General features: G+C 41.2%; 1 protein-coding gene across 1 annotated transcript; it reads left to right on the top strand.

Moving 5' to 3' along the window:
* The first annotated feature begins 2175 nt into the window (after nt 1-2175).
* On the top strand, nt 2176-25864 carry LOC115143908 (serine incorporator 3-like). The gene is made up of 9 exons (XM_029684373.2): nt 2176-2332; nt 6234-6427; nt 13849-13928; nt 14206-14340; nt 16803-16975; nt 20760-20850; nt 21217-21418; nt 22351-22578; nt 23147-25864. The coding sequence occupies exons 1-9, from the start codon at nt 2297-2299 to the stop codon at nt 23283-23285; spliced, it is 1278 nt and encodes a 425-aa protein (XP_029540233.1). The 5' UTR covers nt 2176-2296; the 3' UTR covers nt 23286-25864.
* The last annotated feature ends 1701 nt before the right edge of the window (nt 25865-27565 follow it).

Below are 27565 nucleotides of genomic sequence, written 5' to 3'. Positions count from 1 at the left end.
CTGTGAAAACCAATCTGGCAATGTTTTAGATTTAAATATATAAACATTCATATATTTTTTGGTACATGTGTGAAATTTACTTTCACTGATTTTTTGTACACTCACATGGCAATCAGACTGAACTACTGAATTCTGGTGTGTAGAATAGAGAAAAGGTGGTTGCTGTGTGGATGGGAGGTTCTGCCTGTCACTTGTTCTCAACAGGCAGCCAGTCTCAGAAGCGGGACTCGAAGAGGGAGACTGCAAAGTCCAGGCGCTGCTGCTCTCTTTGTTCTGAGTGTTTGCAGTGCTAGTGTTTTTAGTTCATCTGTGTATCTCACATGATATGCCCATTATGATAGTTTTCTTGCTTTTTCTTAGCAGATAATGACAACATGACAATAACAGTAGCTGATGTAATGAAAAGTTGTAGGGTGGTTGATAATGGAGGACATCAGGTGGATCCATGTCTGGGTGTTAGGCAGAAACTCCTAGGTCCTGGAGAACAGGAGCAGAGTAAAGGGAACAGGGTAGGAGATGGCTGATAAACCTGTGTGTTTGCTTGTTTACATCTATGTAAAGATACAGTTATTGAATGATTTAATTGAAATGTTTGATTAGACATGCAATAATGTTAATGGCAGACAGAAAATAAAGGATACCTGTCTCTCATTGTTTATGTCAGCGGGGTTGATGAGGGAGGTAAGGGATGGGCTATGGAAAAGATAAGAGCGTGATGAGTTGTGAGAGAAACTCCAGAGTGGTGTCATGACCACTGGAGTCATACACCTTAACAGTACCTACCTGGAAGCAGTGGTTACTTAACAAGTCCCAGTCGTTAGCCTTGAGATGGACTATTTGGAGAAACCCCTGGGCCCGTATTGGTACTGCTGACAGCATGGCACTGCAGCCCACCACGGTGAGGCAAATGCAAATAGTTATCCTCAGAGATGTTTATATTCACCTTAACGGATGGCAGTGAAAGAGCAGCAAGGTTTCCCAGGTCTCGCCTTCCTTTTGTCCTTCTTCCAAGCCTAGTCATTCACCCGGATGTCGAAGCATTTGGTCCCCTTGATCCTCCTCTGGTGGCTCTCCTTCTGTTTCTCTCCCATGTTCAGTCTCACCTTGATAATATAAATAAATGCAATTATATTTCTTATTGTTGGAGGTCGACCGATTAATCGGAATGGATGATTAATTAGGGCCGATTTCAGGTTTTCATAACAATCGGAAATCTGTATTTTTGGACACCGGTTTGGCCGAATTTTAAAAATGGTATTATTATTTTTACACCTTTATTTAACTTGGCAAGTCAGTTAAGAACACATTCTTATTGCAGTAAGAAGCCAAGGTAAGTTGCTAACTGGCATTAAACTTATCTTATAAAAAACAATCAATCAATCATAATCACTAGTTAACTACACATGGTTGATGACATTACTAGTTTATCTAGCATGTCCTGCGTTGCTTATAATCGATGCGGTGCGCATTCGCGAAAAAGGACTGTCGTTGCTCCAACGTGTACCTAACCATAAACATCAATGCCTTTCTTAAAATCAATACACAAGTATACATTTTTAAACCTGCATATTAAGTTAATATTGCCTGCTAACATGAATTTCTTTTAACTAGGAAAATTGTGTCACTTCTCTTGCAACACAGTGTTTTTTGTCATATAGCCCGGGGCCTCGAGCAAAATATCATATTGTAACAACAAGAGGACAAAAGAGCGTTGGTCCTCTTTTGGGCACAGCTCAGTGATAAGTTATACGGTCGTTCTTTGTCTCGGGCCCAGGTAATAAGTGTTGGCCAAGGCCAATATGCTATACTACACATAAAACCCACAACTACCACAACCACTACACAACCAACACCGCCAATTTAAAAATATATATATATTAGCATTTGAGGGAGTTGACAAGTTTGTCCTCAGATTTTAGACCTCTCAGAGAAGATGAAGCACATTTCTCAGACTAGCACCCAGGGCAATTTGAAATAAATCTCAAAAGAAAAAGACAAAAATTGATTGGGTTGTTTTGATTGCGTTTGAATTCGGTTCCTGTCTACTACCACATTGCTGCAAGTGCCAATACTAAGGTTAATCAGTCTGCATCGACTGGCTTGTCCCTAACTGACCTAATATGTTTCAGGAACGTTTGGCAATGGTTTTTCCCTATCTCTTTCCCTCTAGGTGCCGTGTCTGTGTAGCAGTGCGACATGCTTGCTGTGCAGGTGCTGTCCCCAGAGCAAGAACTCCACGGTGACGCGAGTCATCTACGCCTTCATCCTGTTGCTAGGGACCATTATAGCCTGCATCATGCTGTCACCGGGAGTGGACAAGCAGCTAAAAAAGGTACGAGGCGTGCCAATCAATGCCTTTTTTCAGTATACATACTACCATACTTCTGTCATCGAAAAAATCTTGGTTTTGGCACCTTGGCATGTTAACATCAGAAGCCTCCTCCCTAAGTTTGTTTTACTCACTGCTTTAGCACACTCCGCCAACCCTGATGTCCTTGCCGTATTTGAATCCTGGCTTAGGAAGGCCACCAAAAATTATGAGATTTCTATACCCAACTACAACATTTTCCGTCAAGATAGACTGCCAAAGGGGGAGGAGTTAGCTTGATGCCCTGATCCACCTCTACGCAGACAACACCATTCTGTATACATCTGGCCCTTCTTTGGACACTGTGTTAACTAACCTCCAAACGAGCTTCAATGCCATACAACACTCCTTCCATGGCCTCCAACTGCTCTTAAACGCTAGTAAAACCAAATGCATGCTTTTCAACCGTTCGCTGCCCGCACCCGCCCGCCCGACCAGCATCATAACTCTGGACGGTTCTGACCTAGAATATGTGGATAACCACAAATACCTAGGTGTTTGGCTAGACTGTAAACTCTCCTTCCAGACTCATATCAAACATCTCCAATCCAAAATCAAATCTAGAATTGGCTTTCTATTTCGCAACAAATCCTCCTTCACTCACGCCACCAAACTTTCCCTAGTAAAACTGACTATCCCACCGATCCTCAACTTCGGCGATGTCATCTACAAAATAGTTTCAATTCTCTACTCAGCAAACTGGATGCAGTCTATCACAGTGCCATCCGTTTTGTCACCAATGCCATTTGTACCACCCACCACTGCGACCTGTATGCTCTTGTCGGTTGGCCCTCGCTACATATTCGTCGCCAGACCCACTGTCTCCAGGTCATCTATAAGTCTATGCTAGGTAAAGCTCCGCCTTACCTCAGCTCAGTGGTCACGATAACAACACCCACCCGTAGCACACGTTCCAGCAGGTATATCTCACTGATCATCCCAAAGCTAGCACCTATTTGGCCGCCTTTCCTTCCAGTTCTCTGCTGCAAGAGACTGGAACAAATTGCAAAAATTGCTGAAGTTGGAGACTTACATGTCCCTCACTAACTTTAAACATCAGCTATCTGAGCAGCTAACCGGTCGCTGCAGCTGTACATAGTCCATCTGTAAATAGCCCACCCAATCTACCTACCTCATCCCCATATTGTTTTTATTTACCTTTCTGTTCTTTTGCACACCAGTATCACTACTTGCACATCATCATCTGCTCATCAATCATTCCAGTGTTAATCTGCTAAATTATAATTACTTTGCTACTATGGCCTATTTATTGCCTTACCTCCTCACGCCATTTGCACACACTGTATATAGACTTTCTTTTTTTCTATTGTGTTAGTGACTGTACGCTTATTTACTCCATGTGTAACTCTGTGTTGTTTCTGTTGCACTGCTTTGCTTTATCTTGGCCAGGTCGCATGAATGAGGTTGTATAAAGGTCGCATAAATGAGAATTTGTTCTCAACTAGCTTACCTGGTTAAATAAAGGTGAAATAAATACAAATAAATAAAAAACTCTCCACACTCTCATGCTCCGAGGACATTCTCTTGAGTCCGTTCTTGTGAGGGCGAGTGTGGAGAACGCATAATACATTACATTTGAGAAGCACTCCCACTCCCCCTAAGGTATTACCTCACACACACTGCACCTCCCCATTCACTGAACCATCTTCTAGGCAGGACAATGACAATAGAGACAAAACAAGATAACAATATTTAGTCGTAGTTAGCCAGTTGGCCCTATTGACTTACTATGGGCTTGCAATCTACGCACACTACAGTGGGTATTGTAAGCAGGTAAACATACCAAAATGAACACAGCATGTATTTATTACTGTTTTCAAGATACAATATTGTAGTCAGGTAACATTAGATTTGATTGGGCAACATTTCATTCCGAAAATCAGTTTATTTTCTCTCACTTCAGCTCATGTAATGGCCGCCATTAATGTCAACAAGTGTTGTGTTGTTTTTTTGTTATTGGTTGCATCATATTACTGTTCGTTTAAATCAAATTTGATTTGTCACATGCACCGAATACAACAATGCATGCTTCGAAATGTGTTCAGCGGAGTACGCATCCGAGAAGTTCCCTCCGTGCTCCGTTTTGGGTACTTTGATTTGGACTCATGCTCCGACACTCCCGTGCTCCAGATTGCGTGCTCGGAGTGCGCTAGTATGCATATTGAGAAACACCCAGTGTGTGTGTGTGCATGAGATGATGAGCCATGATGTGTCATAGTAGATGTTTGCGTACATGGTAAATGGTTGCTTTAGTAATGCTTGAATACCTGGGGAGGCTATTGGTGGGAAGGGTTAAGTCACACAAAGTATAGAACAGTAGGGGCCTACAGAGATACAACTTACTGCATATTGAGGCTGCATTAACATTGCAACTCTGTGTATACTGTCATTCTAAATTTAAAAATGTACATATACAGGTAACTGACAAAATAACAGAACACCAACATAGTGTTTTAAGGGTGTTGAGCCACCAGAGCTGCCAGAACAGCTTCAGTGCGCCTTGGCATAGATTCTACAAGTGTCCGGGAACTCTGTTGGAGGGATGTGACACCATTCTTCCACAAGAAATTACATAATTTGGTGTTTTGTTGATGGTGATGGAAAACGCTGTCTCAGGCGCCGCTCCAGAATCTCCCATAACTGTTCAATTGGGTTGAGATCTGGTGACTGAGACACACAAACCCTTTACACCCTCTATGCTCCCTCTTTCAAAGTCACTGAGATCTCTTCTTCTAGTCATGGTAGCCAAAATAATGGGCTGCCCAGCATTTTTTATACATGACCCTAAGCATGATGGGAAGTTTTAATTTCTTAATTAACTCAGGAGCCACACCTGTGTGGAAGCACCTGCTTTCAATTTACTTTGTCTCCCTCATTTACTCATGTTTCCTTTATTTTTGGGAACGTTGAATGACTTTATGACCATGCTAATTTCGTCAACAAAAATAATGACAAAAATATTCGTCAAACACATATTTTCCCGTGGCAGTTGCCGTGACAATAACTGACTAAATAAATCCAGAAAAAAACTATAGCTAATCAAAGAAATAAATAATTTATGTTGAGCCACATCGGCCTGCATTTTACATCCATAAGCCCCCGTTCTTTTGGACAACAATGTGGCTGCAGCATCTGGAACGTTGATAACAATGGCAATGATGCGACCCAGTGAAGGAAATGCAAAATACTACTGTACTTTGCCAATACTTTGCAGCACCATCTGGTGATTGTGCTTCTCTCTCTCGTCTGTTTTGTATGTAATGTGTAATATCTATGTAGGTTGAATTAGGAATTTAAATGGCCAGATAATTCTTCTGTCATTTATTATTATTATTATTATTGCATATGTTTGTCATATTTCTGCGTTGGGAAGAGAATAGGATGTTATGCAGAAAAATATATAGGTAAGACAAGGCTGTGTATGTTTCTGCTCATGGAAGTCAGTTATTTATGTTCACTATAGGTTGAGGCAATACAAATATGATGGAACTAAAATGAAAGGGCATTTAGTTGATAAAAAATGTCCCACTGTTTTCATCATGTTGACAATAACTACACTAAATCATTATTCAAATGACAAATGTGACTAAGTCTTAGTCATTTTGACTATAATATAATTAAGACTTAACTAAATGAGCATAGTTGTATGAATGGTTATAATACTGTACATGAAAAGTTTACTTTTATGGTACAGTCTCTCATGATAGTAGCCAACTTCTTGTTGACCAGAGTGAAAATGTTAGGTTATTGAATACAGAATCGCACAGCTAGACTATAATAATGCTGTCTACAGTAGATTAGACTGGCCTGAATGGTTTGTGAGAATGTCTATCTGTGCCTGTAGATTCCTGGGTTCTGTGAAGACGGAGCAGGCTCTTCTATCCCAGGAATCCATGCCAACATGAACTGTGAGATCTTTGTGGGCTATAAAGCCGTGTACCGGGTGTGCTTCGGCATGAGCATGTGTTTCCTGCTGTTCGCTCTGATTATGATCAACGTGAAGAACAGCCGAGACCCACGCTCTGCCATCCACAACGGGTAACCACCCATCACATGATGCACCCCCTAAAAAAATACATGAAAAAATAAAAAAGTAAAGGCCTAGATGTAATCATATTTATTACTACGCCAACTTTGACTTAAAAGTCAGTATTAAGGTGAATAGCCTTTATTGTTATTATTAACTGAAAATGTACACTGCTTGTAACTAATGTCATAATGAGGTCACATTTACATTTAAGTCATTTAGCAGACGCTCTTATCCAGAGCGACTTACAAATTGGTGCTTTCACCTTATGACATCCAGTGGAACAGCCACTTTACAATAGTGCATCTAGGTCTTTTAAGGGGGGGGGGGAGGGGGAGAAGGTACATAAAGATATATGAATGAGTGATGGTACAGAACGGCATAGGCAAGATGCAGTAGATGGTATCGAGTACAGTATATGAGATGAGTAATGTAGGGTAAACAAAGTGGCATCGTTTAAAGTGGCAAGTGATACATGTATTACATAAAGATGCAGTAGATGATATAGAGTACAGTATATACATATACATATGAGATGGGTAATGTAGGGTATGTAAACATTATATTAAGTGGCATTGTTTAAAGTGGCTACTGAAACATTTTTACATCAATTTCCATCCATTTCCATTATTAAAGTAGCTGGAGTTGAGTCAGTATTATGGCAGCAGCCACTCAATGTTAGTGGTGGCTGTTTAACAGTCTGATGGCCTTGAGATAGAAGCTGTTTTTCAGTCTTTCGGTCCCTGCTATGATGCACCTGTACTGACCTCGCCTTCTGGATGATAGCGGGGTGAACAGGCAGTGGCTCGGGTGGTTGTTGTCCTTGATGATCTTTATGGCCTTCCTGTGACATCAGGTGGTGTAGGTGTCCTGGAGGGCAGGTAGTTTGCCCCCTGTGATGCGTTGTGCAGACCTCACTACCCTCTGGAGAGCCTTACGGTTGTGGGCGGAGCAGTTGCCATACCAGGCGATGATACAGCCTGGATGCTCTCGATTGAGCATCTATAGAAGTTTGTGAGTGCTTTTGGTGACAAGCCGAATTTCTTCAGCCTCCTGAGGTTGAACAGGCGCTGCTGCGCCTTCTTCACAACACTGTCTGTGTGGGTGGACCACTTCAGTTTGTCCATGATGTGTAAGCCGAGGAACTTAAAACTTACTACCCTCTCCACGTGGATAGGGGAGTGCTCCCTCTGCTGTTTCCTGAAGTCCACAATCATCTCCTTTGTTTTTTTGACGTTGAGTGTGAGGTTATTTTCCTGACACCACACTCAGAGGGCCCTCACCTCCTCCCTGTAGGCCGTCTTGTCGTTGTTGGTAATCAAGCCTACCACTGTGGTGTCGTCCGCAAACTTGATGATTGAGTTGGAGGCGTGCATGGCCCCGCAGTCGTGGGTGAACAGGGAGTACAGGAGAGGGCTCAGAACGCACCCTTGTGGGGCCCCAGTGTTGAGGATCAGCGAGGTGGAGATGTTGTTACCTACCCTCACCACCTGGGGGTGGCCCGTCAGGAAGTCCAGTACTCAGTTGCATAGGGCGGGGTTGAGACCTAGGGTCTTGAGCTTGATGACGAGTTTGGAGGGTACTATGGTGTTAAATGCTGAGCTGTAGTCGAAGAACATCATTCTCACATATATATTCCTCTTTTCCAGATGGGTTAGGGCAGTGTGCAGTGTGGTTGCGAGTGCGTCGTCTGTGGACTTATTGGGGCGGTAAGCAAATTGGAGTGGGTCTAGGGTGTCAGGTAGGGTGGAGGTGATATGGTCCTTGACTAGTCTCTCAAAGCACTTCATGATGACGGAAGTGAGTGCTACGGGGCGGTAGTCGTTTAGCTCACTTACCTTAGCTTTCTTGGGAACAGGAACAATGGTGGCCCTCTTGAAGCATGTGGGAACAGCAGACTGGGATAAGGATTGATTGAATATGTCCGTAAACACACCAGCCAGCTGGTCTGCGCATGCTCTCAAAGCGAGCAAAAACGTTATTTAGTCTGTCTGTGAGCAAGACATCCTGGTCCGCGACGGGGCTGGTTTTCTTTTTGTAATCCGTGATTGTAGACCGTGCCACATACCTCTTGTGTCTGAGCCGTTGAATTGCGACTCTACTTTGTCCCTATACTGACGCTTAGCTTGTTTGATTGACTTGCGGAGGGAATAGCTACACTGTTTGTATTCGGTCATGTTTCCGGTCACCTTGCCCTGGTTAAAAGCAGTGGTTCGCTGCTTTCAGTTTCGCACGAATGCTGCCATCAATCCACGGTTTCTGGTTTGGGAATGTTTTAATCGTTACTGTGGGTATAACATCGTCAATGCACTTTCTAATGAACTCACTCACCGAATAAGCTTATTTGTCAATGTTGTTGTTGGACACAATGCGGATGTGTGTGATCGATCGAAGCAGTCTTGAAGCGTGGAATCAGATTGGTCGGACCAGCGTTGAACAGACCTGAGCGCAGGAGCTTCTTGTTTTAGTCTCTGTCTACAATATGAAATAACACATATGGAATCGTGTAGTAACCAAAAAAGTGGTAAACAAATCTAAATATATTTTAGATTTGAGATTCTTTAAAGTAGTCATCCCTTTGTCTTGATGACATTTTTGCACACTCTTGGCATTCTCTCAACCTGCTTCACCTGGAATGCTTATCTATCAGTCTTGAAGGAGTTCCCTCATATGCTGAGTCCTTGTTGGCTGTTTTTCCTTCACTCTGCGGTCCAACTCATCCCTAACCATCTCAATTGGGTTGAGGTCGGGTGATTGTGGAGGCCAGGTCATCTGATGCAGCATATCGCTGCAGAATGCTGTGATAGCCATGCTGGTTAATTGTGTCTTGAATTCTAAATAAATCACTGACAGTGTCATTAGCAAAGCACCCCCACACAATCACACCTCCTCCATGCTTCATGGTGGGAACCACACATGTGGAGATTTTTATTTATTTTTATTTCACCTTTATTTAACCAGGTAAGCAAGTTGAGAACAAGTTCTCATTTACAATTGCGACCTGGCCAAGATAAAGCAAAGCAGTTCGACACATACAACGACACAGAGTTACACATGGAGTAAAACAAACATACAGTCAATAATACAGTAAAAAAAAATATATAAAAAAACAAGTCTATATACAATGTGAGCAAATTAGGTGAGAAGGGAGGTAAAGGCAAAAAAAGGCCATGGTGGCAAAGTAAATACAATATAGCAAGTAAAACACTGGAATGGTAGTTTTGCAATGGAAGAATGTGCAAAGTAGAAATAAAAATAATGGGGTGCAAAGGAGCAAAATAAATAAATAAATTAAATACAGTTGGGAAAGAGGTAGTTGTTTGGGCTAAATTATAGGTGGGCTATGTACAGGTGCAGTAATCTGTAAGATGCTCTGACAGTTGGTGCTTAAAGCTAGTGAGGGAGATAAGTGTTTCCAATTTAAGAGATTTTTGTAGTTCGTTCCAGTCATTGGCAGCAGAGAACTGGAAGGAGAGGCGGCCAAAGAAAGAATTGGTTTTGGGGGTGACTAGAGAGATATACCTGCTGGAGCGTGTGCTACAGGTGGGAGATGCTATGGTGACCAGCGAGCTGAGATAAGGGGGGACTTTACCTAGCAGGGTCTTGTAGATGACATGGAGCCAGTGGGTTTGGCGACGAGTACTGCTAAGACACCCTTGTTTGTTGACTATTTTCTGTCATACAGTATGACTATCACACTGCTACAGGCACTGTCACAACAACCATTGGCAATATTAATAAAATAATCTCTTACAGAACAGGTCCCTGAGCTAACGTGCTTTAGGCCACCGTGCCTCTCTGAAACAGAGGAGAATAACTGCACTAGAATTTTTAGTAACAGCAATACATCATAAGCCTATTCATATACAATGCATTTGGAAAGTGTTCTGACCCCTTTCCTTTTTTCACATTTTGTTACGTTAGGTACAGCTAGGAATGCACAATATATTCGTGAGCATATCGGAATTGGACGATATTGGCAAAAAACGCCAACATCTGCATCGGCCCGATGTCTAGTTTAACGCCGATATGCAAAACCGATGTCAAAGCTGACGTGTATACCTATATACCATAGGTAGATGACGTGTATACCTTTATACCATAGGTAGATGACGTGTATACCTATATACCATAGGTAGATGACGTGTATACCTATATACCATAGGTAGATGATGTGTATACCTATATACCATAGGTAGATGATGTGTATACCTATATACCATAGGTAGATGACGTGTATACCTTTATACCATAGGTAGATGACGTGTATACCTATATACCATAGGTAGATGACGTGTATACCTTTATACCATAGGTAGATGACGTGTATACCTATATACCATAGGTAGATGACGTGTATACCTATATACCATAGGTAGATGACGTGTATACCTATATACCATAGGTAGATGACGTGTATACCTATATACCATAGGTAGATGACGTGTATACCTTTATACCATAGGTAGATGACGTGTATACCTATATACCATAGGTAGATGACGTGTATACCTTTATACCATAGGTAGATGACGTGTATACCTATATACCATAGGTAGATGACGTGTATACCTATATACCATAGGTAGATAGGTAGATGTACCGATGACGTATACCTATATACCATAGGTAGATGACGTGTATACCTATATACCATAGGTAGATGACGTGTATACCTATATACCATAGGTAGATGACGTGTATACCTATATACCATAGGTAGATGACGTGTATACCTATATACCGTAGGTAGATGACGTGTATACCTATATACCGTAGGTAGATGACGTGTATACCTATATACCGTAGGTAGATGACGTGTATACCTATATACCGTAGGTAGATGACGTGTATACCTATATACCGTAGGTAGATGACGTGTATACCTATATACCGTAGGTAGATGACGTGTATACCTATATACCGTAGGTAGATGACGTGTATACCTATATACCGTAGGTAGATGACGTGTATACCTATATACCGTAGGTAGATGACGTGTATACCTATATACCGTAGGTAGATGACGTGTATACCTATATACCGTAGGTAGATGACGTGTATACCTATATACCGTAGGTAGATGACGTGTATACCTATATACCGTAGGTAGATGACGTGTATACCTATATACCGTAGGTAGATGACGTGTATACCTATATACCATAGGTAGATGACGTGTATACCTATATACCATAGGTAGATGACGTGTATACCTATATACCATAGGTAGATGACGTGTATACCTATATACCATAGGTAGATGACGTGTATACCTATATACCATAGGTAGATGAGGTATACCTATATACCATAGGTAGATGACGTGTATACCTATATACCGTAGGTAGATGACGTGTATACCTATATACCGTAGGTAGATGACGTGTATACCTATATACCGTAGGTAGATGACGTGTATACCTATATACCGTAGGTAGATGACGTGTATACCTATATACCGTAGGTAGATGACGTGTATACCTATATACCGTAGGTAGATGACGTGTATACCTATATACCGTAGGTAGATGACGTGTATACCTATATACCGTAGGTAGATGACGTGTATACCTATATACCGTAGGTAGATGACGTGTATACCTATATACCGTAGGTAGATGACGTGTATACCTTTATACCGTAGGTAGATGACGTGTATACCTATATACCATAGGTAGATGATGTAATGACGCCACGAAAAATACAGCGTTACACAGAACAAAAGCAGAAAAATACTAAGCGCACACTTCCAACAACTAAACAAGTTCAAGTCGAGCAGTCACTTGAAAAAGTAAGAACATTTCAGCGAGACAACTCAAAGGCCAAACCCATTAACGCCAAGATAATAGAATTCATTGCCCTTTGACAATCAACCGTCCTCTGTCGTGGATGATGTTGTCTTTCACCGACTGATCGAGCCCCGGGTACACACTATTTTTCAGATGTTGCCCTACCGGAGTTACACAGTATTGTTGACATTCACATCCATGAGCTACTTGCTATGGGCGTCACTGCTATTAGCTTCCCGACTAAGATTTGGACCAGCGACGTCAGCCAAATCAAATCAAATCAAACAAACTCAACAAACTGCCCACACAGACATGAATATGCTGAGTCTGACGGTACAGTGGGTCGACGAGGATTTCATACTGAGGAAAGCCGTATTGCTCATCAATGTGCTCTTTCTCATACCGCTGCTGGAAAGATAAACACTCCTAGCTCCATTCGAACAACTGTCTCGAGAAATAAGCTAATCAACTGCGTCTGCAGCAGATGTGATACCCTCTGTCATGGCATTGAAACGCCTGCTCAACAAACTGCCCACACAGAACGTCTGGTTGAAACTTACATAAGTACTCAAGGCTTTGAACAAGCGATTCGGTGGCATTACCTCTGAGCCTCTTTACTGTGTCACCACCATGCTCGATGCCAGGTACAAAGACCGCTACTTCGATGCAGACAAGAAACAGGGTTTACGTGAAATGTTACAGACATGGCTGGACAAGATGGAAATGGACACAGTGATTGTCCGTGGCCTCTCTTCCTCGGTGCGCACTGACAGCTGAAACTTCACTGCTTGATATGTATGATGAAATCCTGTTTGAGAAAGAAACGACTGAACAAATGAACAACAAAACAGCACAGTAAGTAAGTGAAAGAAATAGGTTTTGATTATGTTTTACTAGTAATGGGGACATACGTAAATGCCAACAAAATACATTTTGGGTCAGTGTGGTGAATGTGTGTAACCTTTATTTAACTCGGCAAGTCAGTTAAGAACAATTTCTTATTTACAATGACGGCTTACCCCGGCCAAACCCGGCCGATGCTGGGCCAATTATGCACTGGCCTATGGGACTCCCAATCACGACCGGATGTGATACAGCCTGGATTCGAACCAGGGACTGTTGTGACGCCTCTTGCACTGAGATGCAGTGCCTTAAGAATGCTTAAAAGGCCGCTAAAATTGTAAATATCGGGTAACGGTACTGTTTTTTCTGCAAGGAAAATATTGGATATCGGTATCGGCCAAAAATAACATTGGTGCATCCCTAGTTACAGCCTTAGTCTAAAATTATTTTTATTTTTTTCTCCCCCTCATCAATCTACACATAATACCGCATAATGGCAAAGCAATAACAAGTTTTCAGACATGTACATCATAAGCCTATCCATGTATATTTACTAGGTATACCCATGCAACAAATAACCATGTAATATGTGCGTTTTGAAAAATGCTGATACTGTCAATATATATGATTTTGTATTCTATCTGTACACCACATCAAGAGTGGCATTATTGAAAGATCATACTATTATTTTTTTTATTTCATAGTTATTTTACATACTTTTTATAATGATTCATGAAGTCTATGAAAACATTATCAAAAGGGATTCGGTTGACGAATGACTTCCTTCCCCCATGCAGGTTTTGGTTTTTTAAGATTGCCACCATGGTTGCAGTGACAGTCGGTGCCTTTTATATCCCTGAGGGGCCTTTCACTCACCGTAAGATTGACCCAATTTAAATAAAGAATTTGTCAGAACATTTGTCTATTTATTATGATTTATCGATGTAGCACTTGACCATGCACAATCCGCATAAACATTAGTGATATACTTTTAATTGTTGATATTACAATTTATTGGATTATTAAGAAAATTATTTGTTGATACACACAATTAATCATTGAATTAGTTGTAATTGTAATATACTAGTAACTTTATACTTAGCAGTGCTTGTGGATATTTGTGATACGATGATGGTCTCTTTGTGTGTGTGCAGTGTGGTTCGTGGTGGGTACCTGTGGGGCGTTCTTCTTCATCCTGATCCAGCTGGTTCTGCTGGTGGATTTTGCCCACTCCTGGAATGAGTCCTGGGTGGATAACATGGAGAGTGGGAACTCCAGGGGCTGGTATGCAGGTGAGTCTGCCTGACCCTCTGCTAAGGAAGTCAACTTACAATGGCAACACACGTAGTTAGCAGTCAAACAATACAATGAAGGAGAAAAAAAAGGGCAGAATAAAAGAGCATCAACACACAAGTGTTTATGATTGGCTAAATCATTTTGCTGATTAGAGATGCTGATGTGATGTTTTATTTGAAGTTGTTGGGGCTGTATTCTAGACCTAAGGAAAGCTTTTGATACTGTTAACCATGAGGTTCTCATCACAAAACTGTCCAAGTTTAACTTTTACCTCAATGCCTTGAGATGGATGAAATCATACCTTGAAGGAAGAACTCAGTGTGTCAGAGTGAGCAATAAGCTGTCGCCCACTCTCAGCTATGATGTGGGCGTGCCCCAAGGGTCAATACTGGCGCCCCTCCTGTTAATTCTATACATTAATGATCTGCCTTCTGTCTGTACTGGGTCTGCAGTTCAAATGTATGCAGATGATACAGAGATATACAGTACCAGTCAAAAGTTTGGACACACCTACTCATTCAAGGGTTGTTCTTAATTTTTTACTATTTTCTACATTGTGGAATAATAGTGAATATGTCAAAACTATGAAATAACACGTATGGAATCATTTAGAAACCAACAAAGTGTTAAACAAATCAAAATATATTTTAGATTCTTCAAAGTAGCCACTAGCCTTGATGACAGCTTTGCTTTTCTAACTGTCTTGAAGAATTTCTCCAATAATGGTGAGCACTTGTTGGCTGCTTTTCCTTCACCCCGTATCCAACTCATCTCAAACCATCTCAATTGGGTTTTTGTGGAGGCCAGGTCATCTGATGCAGCACTCCATCATTCTCCTTGTTGCTTTTATGTATTTTGTTTTGTTGCTTTTTTGTGCTATTTCTCTGTCTGCATGCTAAGTGTTGCTTGTCTTATGTTCCTCTGTCTGCGTGCTACGTGTTGCTTGGTGTATGTTCCTCTGTCTGCGTGCTACGTGTTACTTGGTTTATGGTTCTCTGTCTGCGTGCTACGTGTTGCTTGGTGTATGTTCCTCTGTCTGCGTGCTACGTGTTACTTGGTTTATGGTTCTCTGTCTGCGTGCTACGTGTTGCTTGTCCTATGTTCCTCTGTCTGCGTGCTACGTGTTGCTTGTCCTATGTTCCTCTGTCTGCGTGCTACGTGTTGCTTGTCCTATGTTCCTCTGTCTGTGTGCTACATGTTGCTTGTCCTATGTTCCTCTGTCTGTGTGCTACATGTTGCTTGTCCTATGTTTCTCTGTCTGCGTGCTACGTGTTGCTTGTCCTGTTTCTCTGTCTGTGTGCTACGTGTTGCTTGTCCTATGTTCCTCTGTCTGCGTGCTACGTGTTGCTTGTCCTATGTTCCTCTGTCTGCGTGCTACATGTTGCTTGTCCTATGTTCCTCTGTCTGCGTGCTACATGTTGCTTGTCCTGTTTCTCTGTCTGCGTGCTAAGTGTTGCTTGTCCTATGTTTCCCTGTCTGCGTGCTACGTGTTGCTTGTCCTGTTTCTCTGTCTGTGTGCTACGTGTTGCTTGTCCTATGTTCCTCTGTCTGCGTGCTACGTGTTGCTTGTCCTATGTTCCTCTGTCTGCGTGCTACGTGTTGCTTGTCCTATGTTCCTCTGTCTGTGTGCTACATGTTGCTTGTCCTATGTTCCTCTGTCTGTGTGCTACATGTTGCTTGTCCTATGTTTCTCTGTCTGCGTGCTACGTGTTGCTTGTCCTGTTTCTCTGTCTGCGTGCTACGTGTTGCTTGTCCTATGTTCCTCTGTCTGCGTGCTACATGTTGCTTGTCCTATGTTCCTCTGTCTGCGTGCTACATGTTGCTTGTCCTGTTTCTCTGTCTGCGTGCTAAGTGTTGCTTGTCCTATGTTTCCCTGTCTGCGTGCTACGTGTTGCTTGTCCTGTTTCTCTGTCTGTGTGCTACGTGTTGCTTGTCCTATGTTTCTCTGTCTGCATGCTATGTTTTGCTTGTCCTATGTTGCTCTGTCTGCATGCTATGTGTTGCTTGTCCTATGTTTCTCTGTCTGCATGGTGTGTCTTGCTTGTCCTATGTTTCCCTGTCTGCGTGCTACGTGTTGCTTGTCCTATGTTGCTTTGCATGTGCTCACTGCTCATTGTTTGTCTGTATTGTTATTGTAATAGTTTTTAATAACTTGCCCAGGGACTGCGGTTGAAAATTAGCCGCTGCTAAAACCCGCACTTTTACGTTGATTCATGTGCACTCTACCTGTAAAAATTTTAATAAACTCAAACTCAAGTCCTGTTTTAGCAAGTATTCACTTGGTACTTTTTTAGTAAAGTATGTAATATCAACTCAAGCAGGTAAATACATGGTGAACTGTATCATAAGGTCAGGGGTCAATAGTGCTGACACTATATAATGCTCTATGACAGAATCTGTCCTGCTTTATAAAAACAATGCAACTAGAATCTGATTCTCTCTGTCCTCTTCTGTCCTGCCTTGCTCGCTGTAACTGGACTCAACTACATCATGTCATTTATCGCCGTTGTCCTGATGTACCTGTTCTACACTCAGCCAAAGGGCTGTCTGCTCAACAAGTTCTTCATCAGCTTCAACATGATTCTCTGTGCTGTAGCCTCTGTCGTGTCCATCCTGCCCAGAGTACAGGTAAGCCCTCATTAGGTGTTCATTAAACGCTCATTTAACGTTCATATTCATCATTTCATTTGTAGGTCAGTTTTTAGCATTTGCCCTTGTAGTGGTTAAGGTTAGCGTTTGGGGAGCGTAGGCTGAACCTTTATCTGCTAAATGTTTATGGTATGCTTTTGACATTTAACTTTAATCATGAGTGTGACCCACCTGTGTATTGATTTCCTGGTGACTGCTGAGGTTAACAGTGACGCCTCGGGGATAAGGCTTGAAGTACGTCTTAAAAGACTTGTGTTTAAGAACAGATTCAGGCCCTAATTATAACACGTCTACCAGTAGGTGGCGGCTGGTGACGTTTGAGGATGGATTTTGAATCCATCCTCCCTTTCCTACCTGGAGAAACCTCCACTGATGCCTACTCAGATGTCACTTTCATCATGTTTTTTATTTATTTATTATATATATATATATATATACAGTGGGGCAAAAAAAAGTATTTAGTCAGCCACCAATTGTGCAAGTTCTCCCACTTAAAAATATGAGAGAGGCCTGTAATTTTCATCATAGGTACACTTCAACTATGACAGACAAAATTAGGATTAAAAAAATCCAGAAAATCACATTGTAGGATTTTTTATGAATTTATTTGCAATTTATAGTGGAAAATAAGTATTTGGTCACCTACAAACAAGCAAGATTTTTGGCTCTCACAGACCTGTAACTTCTTCTTTAAGAGGCTCCTCTTTCCTCCACTCGTTACCTGTATTAATGGTACCTGTTTGAACTTGTTATCAGTATAAAAGACACCTGTCCACAACCTCAAACAGTCACACTCCAAACTCCACTATGGCCAAGATCAAAGAGCTGTCAAAGGACACCAGAAACAAAATTGTAGACCTGCACCAGGCTGGGAAGACTGAATCTGCAATAGGTAAGCAGCTTGGTTTGACGAAATCAACTGTGGGAGCAATTATTAGGAAATGGAAGACATACAAGACCACTGATAATCTCCCTCGATCTGGGGCTCCACGCAAGATCGCACCCCGTGGGGTCAAAATGATCACAAGCAAAAATCCCAGAACCACACGGGGGGACCTAGTGAATGACCTGCAGGGAGCTGGGACCAAAGTAACTAAGCCTACCATCAGTAACACACTACGCCGCCAGGGACTCAAATCCTGCAGTGCCAGACGTGTCCCCCTGCTTAAGCCAGTACATGTCCAGGCCCGTCTGAAGTTTGCTAGAGAGCATTTGGATGATCCAGAAGAAGATTGGGAGAATGTGATATGGTCAGATGAAACCAAAATAAAACTTTTTGGTAAAAACTCAACTCGTCGTGTTTGGAGGACAAAGAATGCTGAGTTGCATCCAAAGAACACCATACCTACTGTGAAGCATGGGGGTGGAAACATCATGCTTTGGGGCTGTTTTTCTGCAAAGGGACCAGGATGACTGATCCGTGTAAAGGAAAGAATGAATTGGGCCATGTATCGTGAGATTTTGAGTGAAAACCTCCTTCCATCAGCAAGGGCATTGAAGATGAAACGTGGCTGGGTCTTTCAGCATGACAATGATCCCAAACACACCGCCAAAGGAGGAGTGGCTTCGTAAGAAGCATTCCAAGGTCCTGGAGTGGCCTAGCCAGTCTCCAGTTCTCAACCCCATAGAAAATCTTTGGAGGGAGTTGAAAGTCTGTGTTGCCCAGCAACAGCCCCAAAACATCACTGCTCTAGAGGAGATCTGCATGGCGGAATGGGCCAAAATACCAGCAACAGTGTGTGAAAACCTTGTGAAGACTTACAGAAAACGTTTGACCTCTCATTGCCAACAAAGGGTATATAACAAAGTATTGAGATAAACTTTTGTTATTGACCAAATACTTATTTTCCACCAGAATCTGCAAATAGATTCATAAAAATCCTACAATGTGAATTTCTGGATTCTTTTCTTCTCATTTTGTCTGTCATAGTTGAAGTGTACCTATGATGAAAATTACAGGCCTCTCTCATCTTTTTAAGTGGGAGAACTTGCACAATTGGTGGCTGACTAAATACTTATTTGCCCCACTGTATATATATATTTGATTTTTAACCCCTCCACCAATCCCCCCCTCTTCGGAGGACAAAAATATTTTTGTTTTTTTTACAGCTTTTCTGCTATGTTTACATACATTTTACAGACACATTTTACATATATACTACTGTTCAAAAGTTTGTGGTCACTTAGAAATGTCCTTGGTTTTGAAAGAAAAGCCATTTTTTTGTCCATTAAAATAACATCAAATTGATCAGAAATACAGTGTAGACATTGTTAATGTTGTAAATGACTATTTTAGCTGGAAACGGCTGATTTTTTAATGGAATATCTACATAGTCGTACAGGGGCCCATTATCAGCAACCATCACTCCTGTGTTCCGATGGCACGTTGTGTTTATCATTTTAAAAGGCTAATTGATCATTAGAAAACCCTTTTTCAATTACGTTAGCACAGCTGAAAACTGTTGTCCTGATTAAAGTAGCAACAAAACTGGCCTTCTTCAGACTAGTTGAGTATCTGGAGCATCAGCATTTGTGGGTTCAATTACAGGCTCAAAATGGCAAGAAACAAATAACTTTCTGCTGAATCTCGTCAGTCTATTCTTGTTCTGAGAAATTCCATGTGAGAAATTGCCAAGAAACTGAAGATCTCGTACAATGCTGTGTCCTACTCCCTTCACAGAACAGTGCAAACTGTCTCAAACCAGAATAGAAAGAGGAGTGGGAGGCCCGGTGCACAACTGAGCAAGAGGACAAGTACATTACTCCGGGATGCTGGCCTTCTAGGCAGAGTTGCAAAGAAAAAAACATAGACTGGCCAAAAAAATAAAAGATTAAGATGGGCAAAATAACACGGACACTGGACAGAGGAACTCTACCTAGAAGGCCAGCATCCCGTCGCCTCTTCACTGTTGACGTTGAGACTGGTGTTTTGTGGGTACTATTTAATGAAGCTGCCAGTTGAGGACTTGTGAGGTGTCTGTTTCTCAAACTTAACACTCTAATGTAGTTGTCCTCTTGCTCAGTTGTGCACCGGGGCCTCCCACTCCTTTTTGTATTGTAATCTGTATAATTATAATCTGTATAAAGACAAAAAGGCCATTTTTGTACAAAGGATGAGCCTTTCTTAATAATCTACTGGAGAACTATTTGGGGTTTAAGTATAATTTATGTATGAGTGAAGCTTTTTAGTGAGGGGTTTAAAGATTTAATATTTAATAATTTTAGCCCCCAAACTCATATTCATTATATAAGTAGGCATGTTTAATTTTGTCTGGCTTAGCATTCCAAATAAAATGTTTTTTTTTTTTTTTGCTCATATGATTTAATTTTTTTTAGTCTGGAGTAGGCAGTGCCATTAGTAAGTAAGTGAACAGTGATAGGACCAAAGAGTTAATCAATGTGATTTTTCCATAATTTGACAATGTCATCATGTTCAAGTTTCAACGTTTATTTGCCACGTGCACAGTATACAACAGGTGTAAAACAGTACTGTGAAATCCTTTCTCAAGAGCTCTTTCCCAACAATACAGTGATATTAATATAGAGAAGAGTTTCCCAAACGCGGTCCTGGGGCCTCCCAAGGGTCCCTGGTACTATACAGCTGGTTCAAATAATCATCAAGAATTGGACAAGGGCAAAAACCAAAACGTGCCCCAGGACCGCGTTTGGGAAACCCTGATATCAATCATAATAAAATCATGGAAGAAAAAAACACATTTTTGGAATCCGTTTGTAAATCACAGTTTTGTTTAATTATTTTTAGAAATTCCAGCCCCGATCCGGTCTACTCCAGTCCTCCTTCATGACTATGTACACCATGTATCTGACCTGGTCGGCCATGACCAACGAGCCTGGTAAGAGACACTGTTATAGCTGCTACCCCAACAGCATCATTTACCTGTTCATCTATTGTTCATTATTAAGTCATACTTAATTAACCAATAGTTTAAATGCTTCTCTATATGACTAACTACTGGGTACTATCAAATAAATTCTCAATTACAAACACGTACTTGCTTAAACTCTACATTGCCCACGAAAATTGTAAATTCACCTGTTCAGCTCGAGTCAAACTGAAAAATCAACACCCCCTCTCATGGATTAATGATATGATTACAACTCATTAAAATATATCTATAAAAATGAAAGGGAGAAAAATTTCATCTCAAAGTCTTACATTTTTTCCCCTGTTGGGCAACCACCCCCCGGGCCCCCTTTAGACCGTACATGCAACCCCAGCCTGCTGAGCATCTTCCAGCAGACACTGGTGCCCACACTGGCCCCACTGGAGATCGAGAACCAGACGACTGTGGTGATCATCGGCACTGAAGAGCCCATCCTCTCCTCCCCCTGTCTGCAGTGGTGGGACACCCAGAGCATTGTGGGATTGGCCATCTTCATCCTCTGCATCCTCTATTCCAGGTGTGATTGGTCAGCAAGGCAGACTTGGGTACAGCTACAGCACATCATGGTTTGGGGAATATAAGTCAAGTACATTTGTCAGTGCCTCACAGTATTAGTGGATGTGGTGACCCCCTCATTCACATAATTAGAATTTCAGGTTGCAGTTTGAGCACTCTGAAAGCGCTAATGCAATCAAATCAAATCAAATGTATTTATATAGCCCTTCGTACATCAGCTGATATCAATCCACTTTGGTTATATTTTATATTACAATAATTAGAAATACCTATAAATGCTTACCCATGCTTATTGTTAGATTCTAAATAAACAGAGTAAAACAGACAACTAGGAAAAGCTCAAACCAAGTTTATTCCCCAAATGGGTCGGACAGCTGAACAGACAAAAACACATTTACACATTTAAACCTTCCTCGTATGGTGAGACAGCCAATACATCTCTGTTGCTTGGCAGAAAGTTAAGTGATATGGGTAATAAACTGTTCCTGCATGTGACCTGACCTGACCTCAACCCCCATTCCTCACTAATCCTGAGCTATCCACCCTTATCAGTGACCAAAACCTTTTCATTTACTCAGTAACATTCCAAGCTCCTGGCTCATATCCAACCTCCATTGACCACACCATATACATTCCTCCTACAGATAACCATTAACGTCTGGTGTAGCAAGTATTTCAAATTACAATCCAACAACTGAAACCAAACTGTTGCCCTTCTCCTCTCCATATGATACCTAATATCTAACAATAACATGTTCTGACAGAATGTTAACTCTCTGCATTCCCCTCTCTCCCTCAGTAACATGAATAAGGATATTTCATATTTAAAGTTAGTCAGAACCCATCATTATAAATGCTTTACATGTTATGTTATAATTGCTAATGAAATTATAGTGCTTATTATAATGCCTATAAATGTGTACTTCCTTGCAGCATCCGCTCGTCCAACACCAGCCAGGTGAACAAGTTAACCATGGCCTCTAACGACACAGTGATCCTGGAGGAGAGTAAAGCAAGCACCCCGGACGAGGAGGGAGGGACGGGACCCAGGCGTGTGGAGGATAACGAGAGGGACACGGTCCAGTACAGCTATTTCTTCTTCCACTTCATGCTCTTCCTCGCTTCGCTCTACATCATGATGACTCTCACCAACTGGTACAGGTCAGTATGGCCAAACTACACAGATGACCAACGTTGTGAAATGCTGTGTCTGAAAACGTTACTAGCTGTCAAGTCTTTGCTTCCTCCGTCCTTGTTTCCTTAATTCCCTTTGAGGATTTGTTCTTGGTACACCTTGGAGAGGATCCAAGGTTCCACACTCTGAGAACCTCCTCCAATGAGCTTTGAAGATAATTGAGAAAATAAGGACAGAGGGAGCAAGGATTTGACAGCTAGTGACATTTTCAGACACGGCCATGTTGTCAAACTTGGTCGTGCACATTTTGAGGTGAAGTTGAACTTTTGTGATCCCATTGTGTTCGTCAAAAATAGGGAGGAACCACAATGTTTTGACACTAACGAGGAAATAACATTAATTACACATTGTGTTCTTTTATAGTTCAACATGTTATATTTCAATGGAGACCGCTCCATCTCTCTAAAATGAAAGTGACCACAAAGCAACACTGCAACGCAATACTTCTTCCATGGATATTTCTCTTACAGATTCACATCGTAACAATTGTTCAGATATGACTATATATACAAATCTTATTTTTTTCCCATGCAGTCCTGATGCAGACTACAATGCCATGACCAGCAAGTGGCCGGCGGTTTGGGTGAAGATCTCCTCCAGTTGGGTGTGCCTTACCCTCTATACCTGGACCGTGGTCGCCCCGATGATACTCACCAACCGGGACTTTAGCTGAGAACGGTTCCACCAACGCAGTATTTTCTTTTCACGTTCCTTATTGTGATTCCTGATTAAGTAAAAAAAAAATTAAAAAAGAGTGTGTTTTACATAGACATTGACCACATGGCCTAGATTTCAAATGATTTCCTGTCAAAATGAACTGTTTTGTTTTGTGTATTAGATGTTGATGGTTTCTCATAAAAAAATCTCTTTAGTTGGCCTTTAGATGGATTAGAAGAAATAGATTCACATATGAACCTGGTGTTAAATCGCTAACCTTGTTGGTGCATTTGAAGGTTGACAGATGTGTTTTTTGGTCAATTTTGTGCAATTAGGGACCAAATCGTGTATTGATGGTTGACCTTTATGTCAAAGGAACATTTTTAAATTTTCCTTTTTTTTTGTTGTACATTCTCTCAATGTAAATTCATCTTTGACTGACTAACATTCCAAACCAACTATAAGAATGTAAGATCCTTTATCTCTTGAGTAAATATACACTTGAGTATACCAAACATTAGGAACACCTTCCTAATACTGAGTTGGACCCCCCCCCCTTTTGGACTCAGAACAGCCTCAATTTGTTGGGGCATGGACTCTACAAGGTGTTGAAAGCGTTGTGTTGTGACATGGTAGGGGTGGTATACAGAAGATAGCCATATTTGGTCAAATACCAAGTATACCATATTTTGGCAAGAACAGCTGAATTTAGCAAAGATAAATGACAGTCCATCATTACTTTAAGGCATGAACGTCAGTCAATCCAGAAATGTCAAGAACTTTGCAGTTGCAAAAACTATCAAGTGCCATGATGAAACTGTCTCTCATGAGGACTGCCACAGGAAAGGATGACCCAGAGTTACCTCTGCTGCAGAGGATAAGTTCATTAGAGTTACCAGCCTCAGAAATTGGCAATTAACTGCACCTCAGATTGCAGCCCAAATAAATTATTCACAGAGTTCAAGTAACAGACACAAATCAACATCAAGTGTTCAGAGGAGACTGTGAATCAGGCCTTTATGGTCGAATTGCTGCAAAGAAACCGCTACTAAAGGACACCAATAAGAAGGAGAGACTTGCTTGGGCCAAGAAATATGAGCAATCGACATTTGACGGGCGGAAATCTGTCCTTTGGTCTGATGAGTCCAAATTTGAGATTGTTGCTTCCAACCGACTGGTACTGTATATTTAGCACTTATAATTACATATATATTGACTACGTAAGATTAATTGCTTCATATGAGTTGAATTATTTGTTTTAAAGCATTGATTCTGTCATGACTGTCCACAAGAATCCAAATAGGTCAGATCAGGTTTGCAATGAATAACTTAAATCAGACCCCCTCTCACCCGCAGTGAGTGGGAAGGAAAGAACTAGGGGGATTAACAACTCATGACCTGTTGTTAATCAAGGAGAGAAGATTCAGGTCCCTCTCCAAATTCACCAAAGGAATGTGCCTTTTTTTTCAGAGACTTTTCCAGATGAAACTCTAACACGTTCAAATATCAAATACTGGAACAATATTTCTAACATATAACTTGGGAATGTTCACTTTGTTATTTTGTGATGTCATTAAAATTGTTATAAAGGAAATAATGTAACTTGGAAAGTATACCCACTGCATATATGACGTGTCCATCCTATGTGTTGTGCATGTAATATGAAAAATGATGAAAGTATTTCTGTTAAGAGAGGGATTTGATTTTTAGGAGCCATTAGAGATCAATGTTTTACATAAACTTTGCAGTGACAAGTCATGCATTCATAAGTGAGGCTCAGGTTTTTGCAGATGCAGGAGGTTACGATTCTTCAGAATGATGATATGATACAAGGTTATGATTAATAAGTTGACTGTTTATAGATGTGATAGGTAAAGACCTTTAGAGTTTAATTCAGGAGATGGTAACTCTTTAAACAACCGCTCTTGTGGTGCCTCAGATCCTAATTAGTTAATTGTTACATGATTAATTTAAATCGGGTAACAATTAAACATAGTTAGTTAGATAAATTAGATTAGATAAATAAGTCTTCCGATTAATGTCAAGTCAGGACAATTCCCTTTACTGTTATATTTAAGTCGCTTAGTATGAGACTAGGTGACATGATGTTCACTAATTGTTTTGCTTCCACTTACAGTATGTCCTCAGTTCCGTATTACAGACGCTTATTTAGTTATAGCCAATTCTGTTCAGTAGTAATTGAGTTTGCATAGGTTTATCCTAACATGATTTAATAGTGTAGTAAGCTGCCATCCCCTTTCCAATGCCTTTCATACTGTATCTGTAAATTGTGTATTATGAATCTTTGAATTGAGAGCAACATGAAAGTGTAGCTATCAGTGTTTGTGGATTGCTTTCCAAAAACATCTATTTCAACAATCTACTTCAAGTGTTTATGCTTCTGCCAAGTATTTGTGTAATCTTTATAATGTTTGTTTAGTGTCTTGGAAATTGATGAATGTAAATGACAATCAAAAGGCTGAAGGCATGCTTTCTGAAGGAACTGAAGCATATTTTGCATGTTGCTATCGTGAGTGAAAATAAAGGTATCTACAACCAAAACCCCTACATAGAATGTAGGCCTTTATACTGTAAGCCCATCTACTTATGTTCATTAAATGTATGGTTAGCATTTAGGCCTATGGTTCAGTTCCAAATTAATTATGTGTTATATGCACACACCACAAATTGTTACCGGATATTTGGTGAATATGACATAATTATGACCACAAATAGGAAATATGTTGATGCACCTGATTGGAACATGATGGTTTATAGGTTACCATTGCCATTCTGATATTAATACAAATGTTTTGTTGTTTTTTCATTCAAACTGTAGTTGTGATGAGGGTCTGCTTGTGGAACATGCTTCAGTTCCCATTCAAACTGTAGTTGTGATGAGGGTCTGCTTGTGGAACATGCTTCAGTTCCCATTCAAACTGTAGTTGTGATGAGGGTCTGCTTGTGGAACATGCTTCAGTTCCCATTCAAACTGTAGTTGTGATGAGGGTCTGCTTGTGGAACATGCTTCAGTTCCCATTCAAACTGTAGTTGTGATGAGGGTCTGCTTGTGGAACATGCTTCAGTTCCCATTTAAACTGTAGTTGTGATGAGGGTCTGCTTGTGGAACATGCTTCAGTTCCCATTCGAACTGTAGTTGTGATGAGGGTCTGCTTGTGGAACATGCTTCAGTTCCCATTCGAACTGTAGTTGTGATGAGGGTCTGCTTGTGGAACATGCTTCAGTTCCCATTCGAACTGTAGTTGTGATGAGGGTCTGCTTGTGGAACATGCTTCAGTTCCCATTCAAACTGTAGTTGTGATGAGGGTCTGCTTGTGGAACATGCTTCAGTTCCCATTCAAACTGTAGTTGTGATGAGGGTCTGCTTGTGGAACATGCTTCAGTTCCCATTCGAACTGTAGTTGTGATGAGGATCTGCTTGTGGAACATGCTTCAGTTCCCATTTGAACTGTAGTTGTGATGAGGGTCTGCTTGTGGAACATGCTTCAGTTCCCATTCAAACTGTAGTTGTGATGAGGGTCTGCTTGTGGAACATGCTTCAGTTCCCATTCAAACTGTAGTTGTGATGAGGGTCTGCTTGTGGAACATGCTTCAGTTCCCATTCGAACTGTAGTTGTGATGAGGATCTGCTTGTGGAACATGCTTCAGTTCCCATTCAAACTGTAGTTGTGATGAGGGTCTGCTTGTGGAACATGCTTCAGTTCCCATTCGAACTGTAGTTGTGATGAGGATCTGCTTGTGGAACATGCTTCAGTTCCCATTCAAACTGTAGTTGTGATGAGGGTCTGCTTGTGGAACATGCTTCAGTTCCCATTCGAACTGTAGTTGTGATGAGGATCTGCTTGTGGAACATGCTTCAGTTCCCATTTGAACTGTAGTTGTGATGAGGGTCTGCTTGTGGAACATGCTTCAGTTCCCATTCAAACTGTAGTTGTGATGAGGGTCTGCTTGTGGAACATGCTTCAGTTCCCATTTAAACTGTAGTTGTGATGAGGGTCTGCTTGTGGAACATGCTTCAGTTCCCATTCGAACTGTAGTTGTGATGAGGGTCTGCTTGTGGAACATGCTTCAGTTCCCATTTGAACTGTAGTTGTGATGAGGGTCTGCTTGTGGAACATGCTTCAGTTCCCATTCAAACTGTAGTTGTGATGAGGGTCTGCTTGTGGAACATGCTTCAGTTCCCATTCAAACTGTAGTTGTGATGAGGGTCTGCTTGTGGAACATGCTTCAGTTCCCATTTGAACTGTAGTTGTGATGAGGGTCTGCTTGTGGAAC

The sequence above is a fragment of the Oncorhynchus nerka genome, linkage group LG2, assembly GCF_034236695.1.
Source record: "Oncorhynchus nerka isolate Pitt River linkage group LG2, Oner_Uvic_2.0, whole genome shotgun sequence".
NCBI classification, from domain to species: Eukaryota; Metazoa; Chordata; class Actinopteri; order Salmoniformes; family Salmonidae; genus Oncorhynchus; species Oncorhynchus nerka.
The sequence above is the reverse complement of the archived record's forward strand: the minus strand, read 5'-3'. Positions and strand labels throughout refer to the sequence as shown.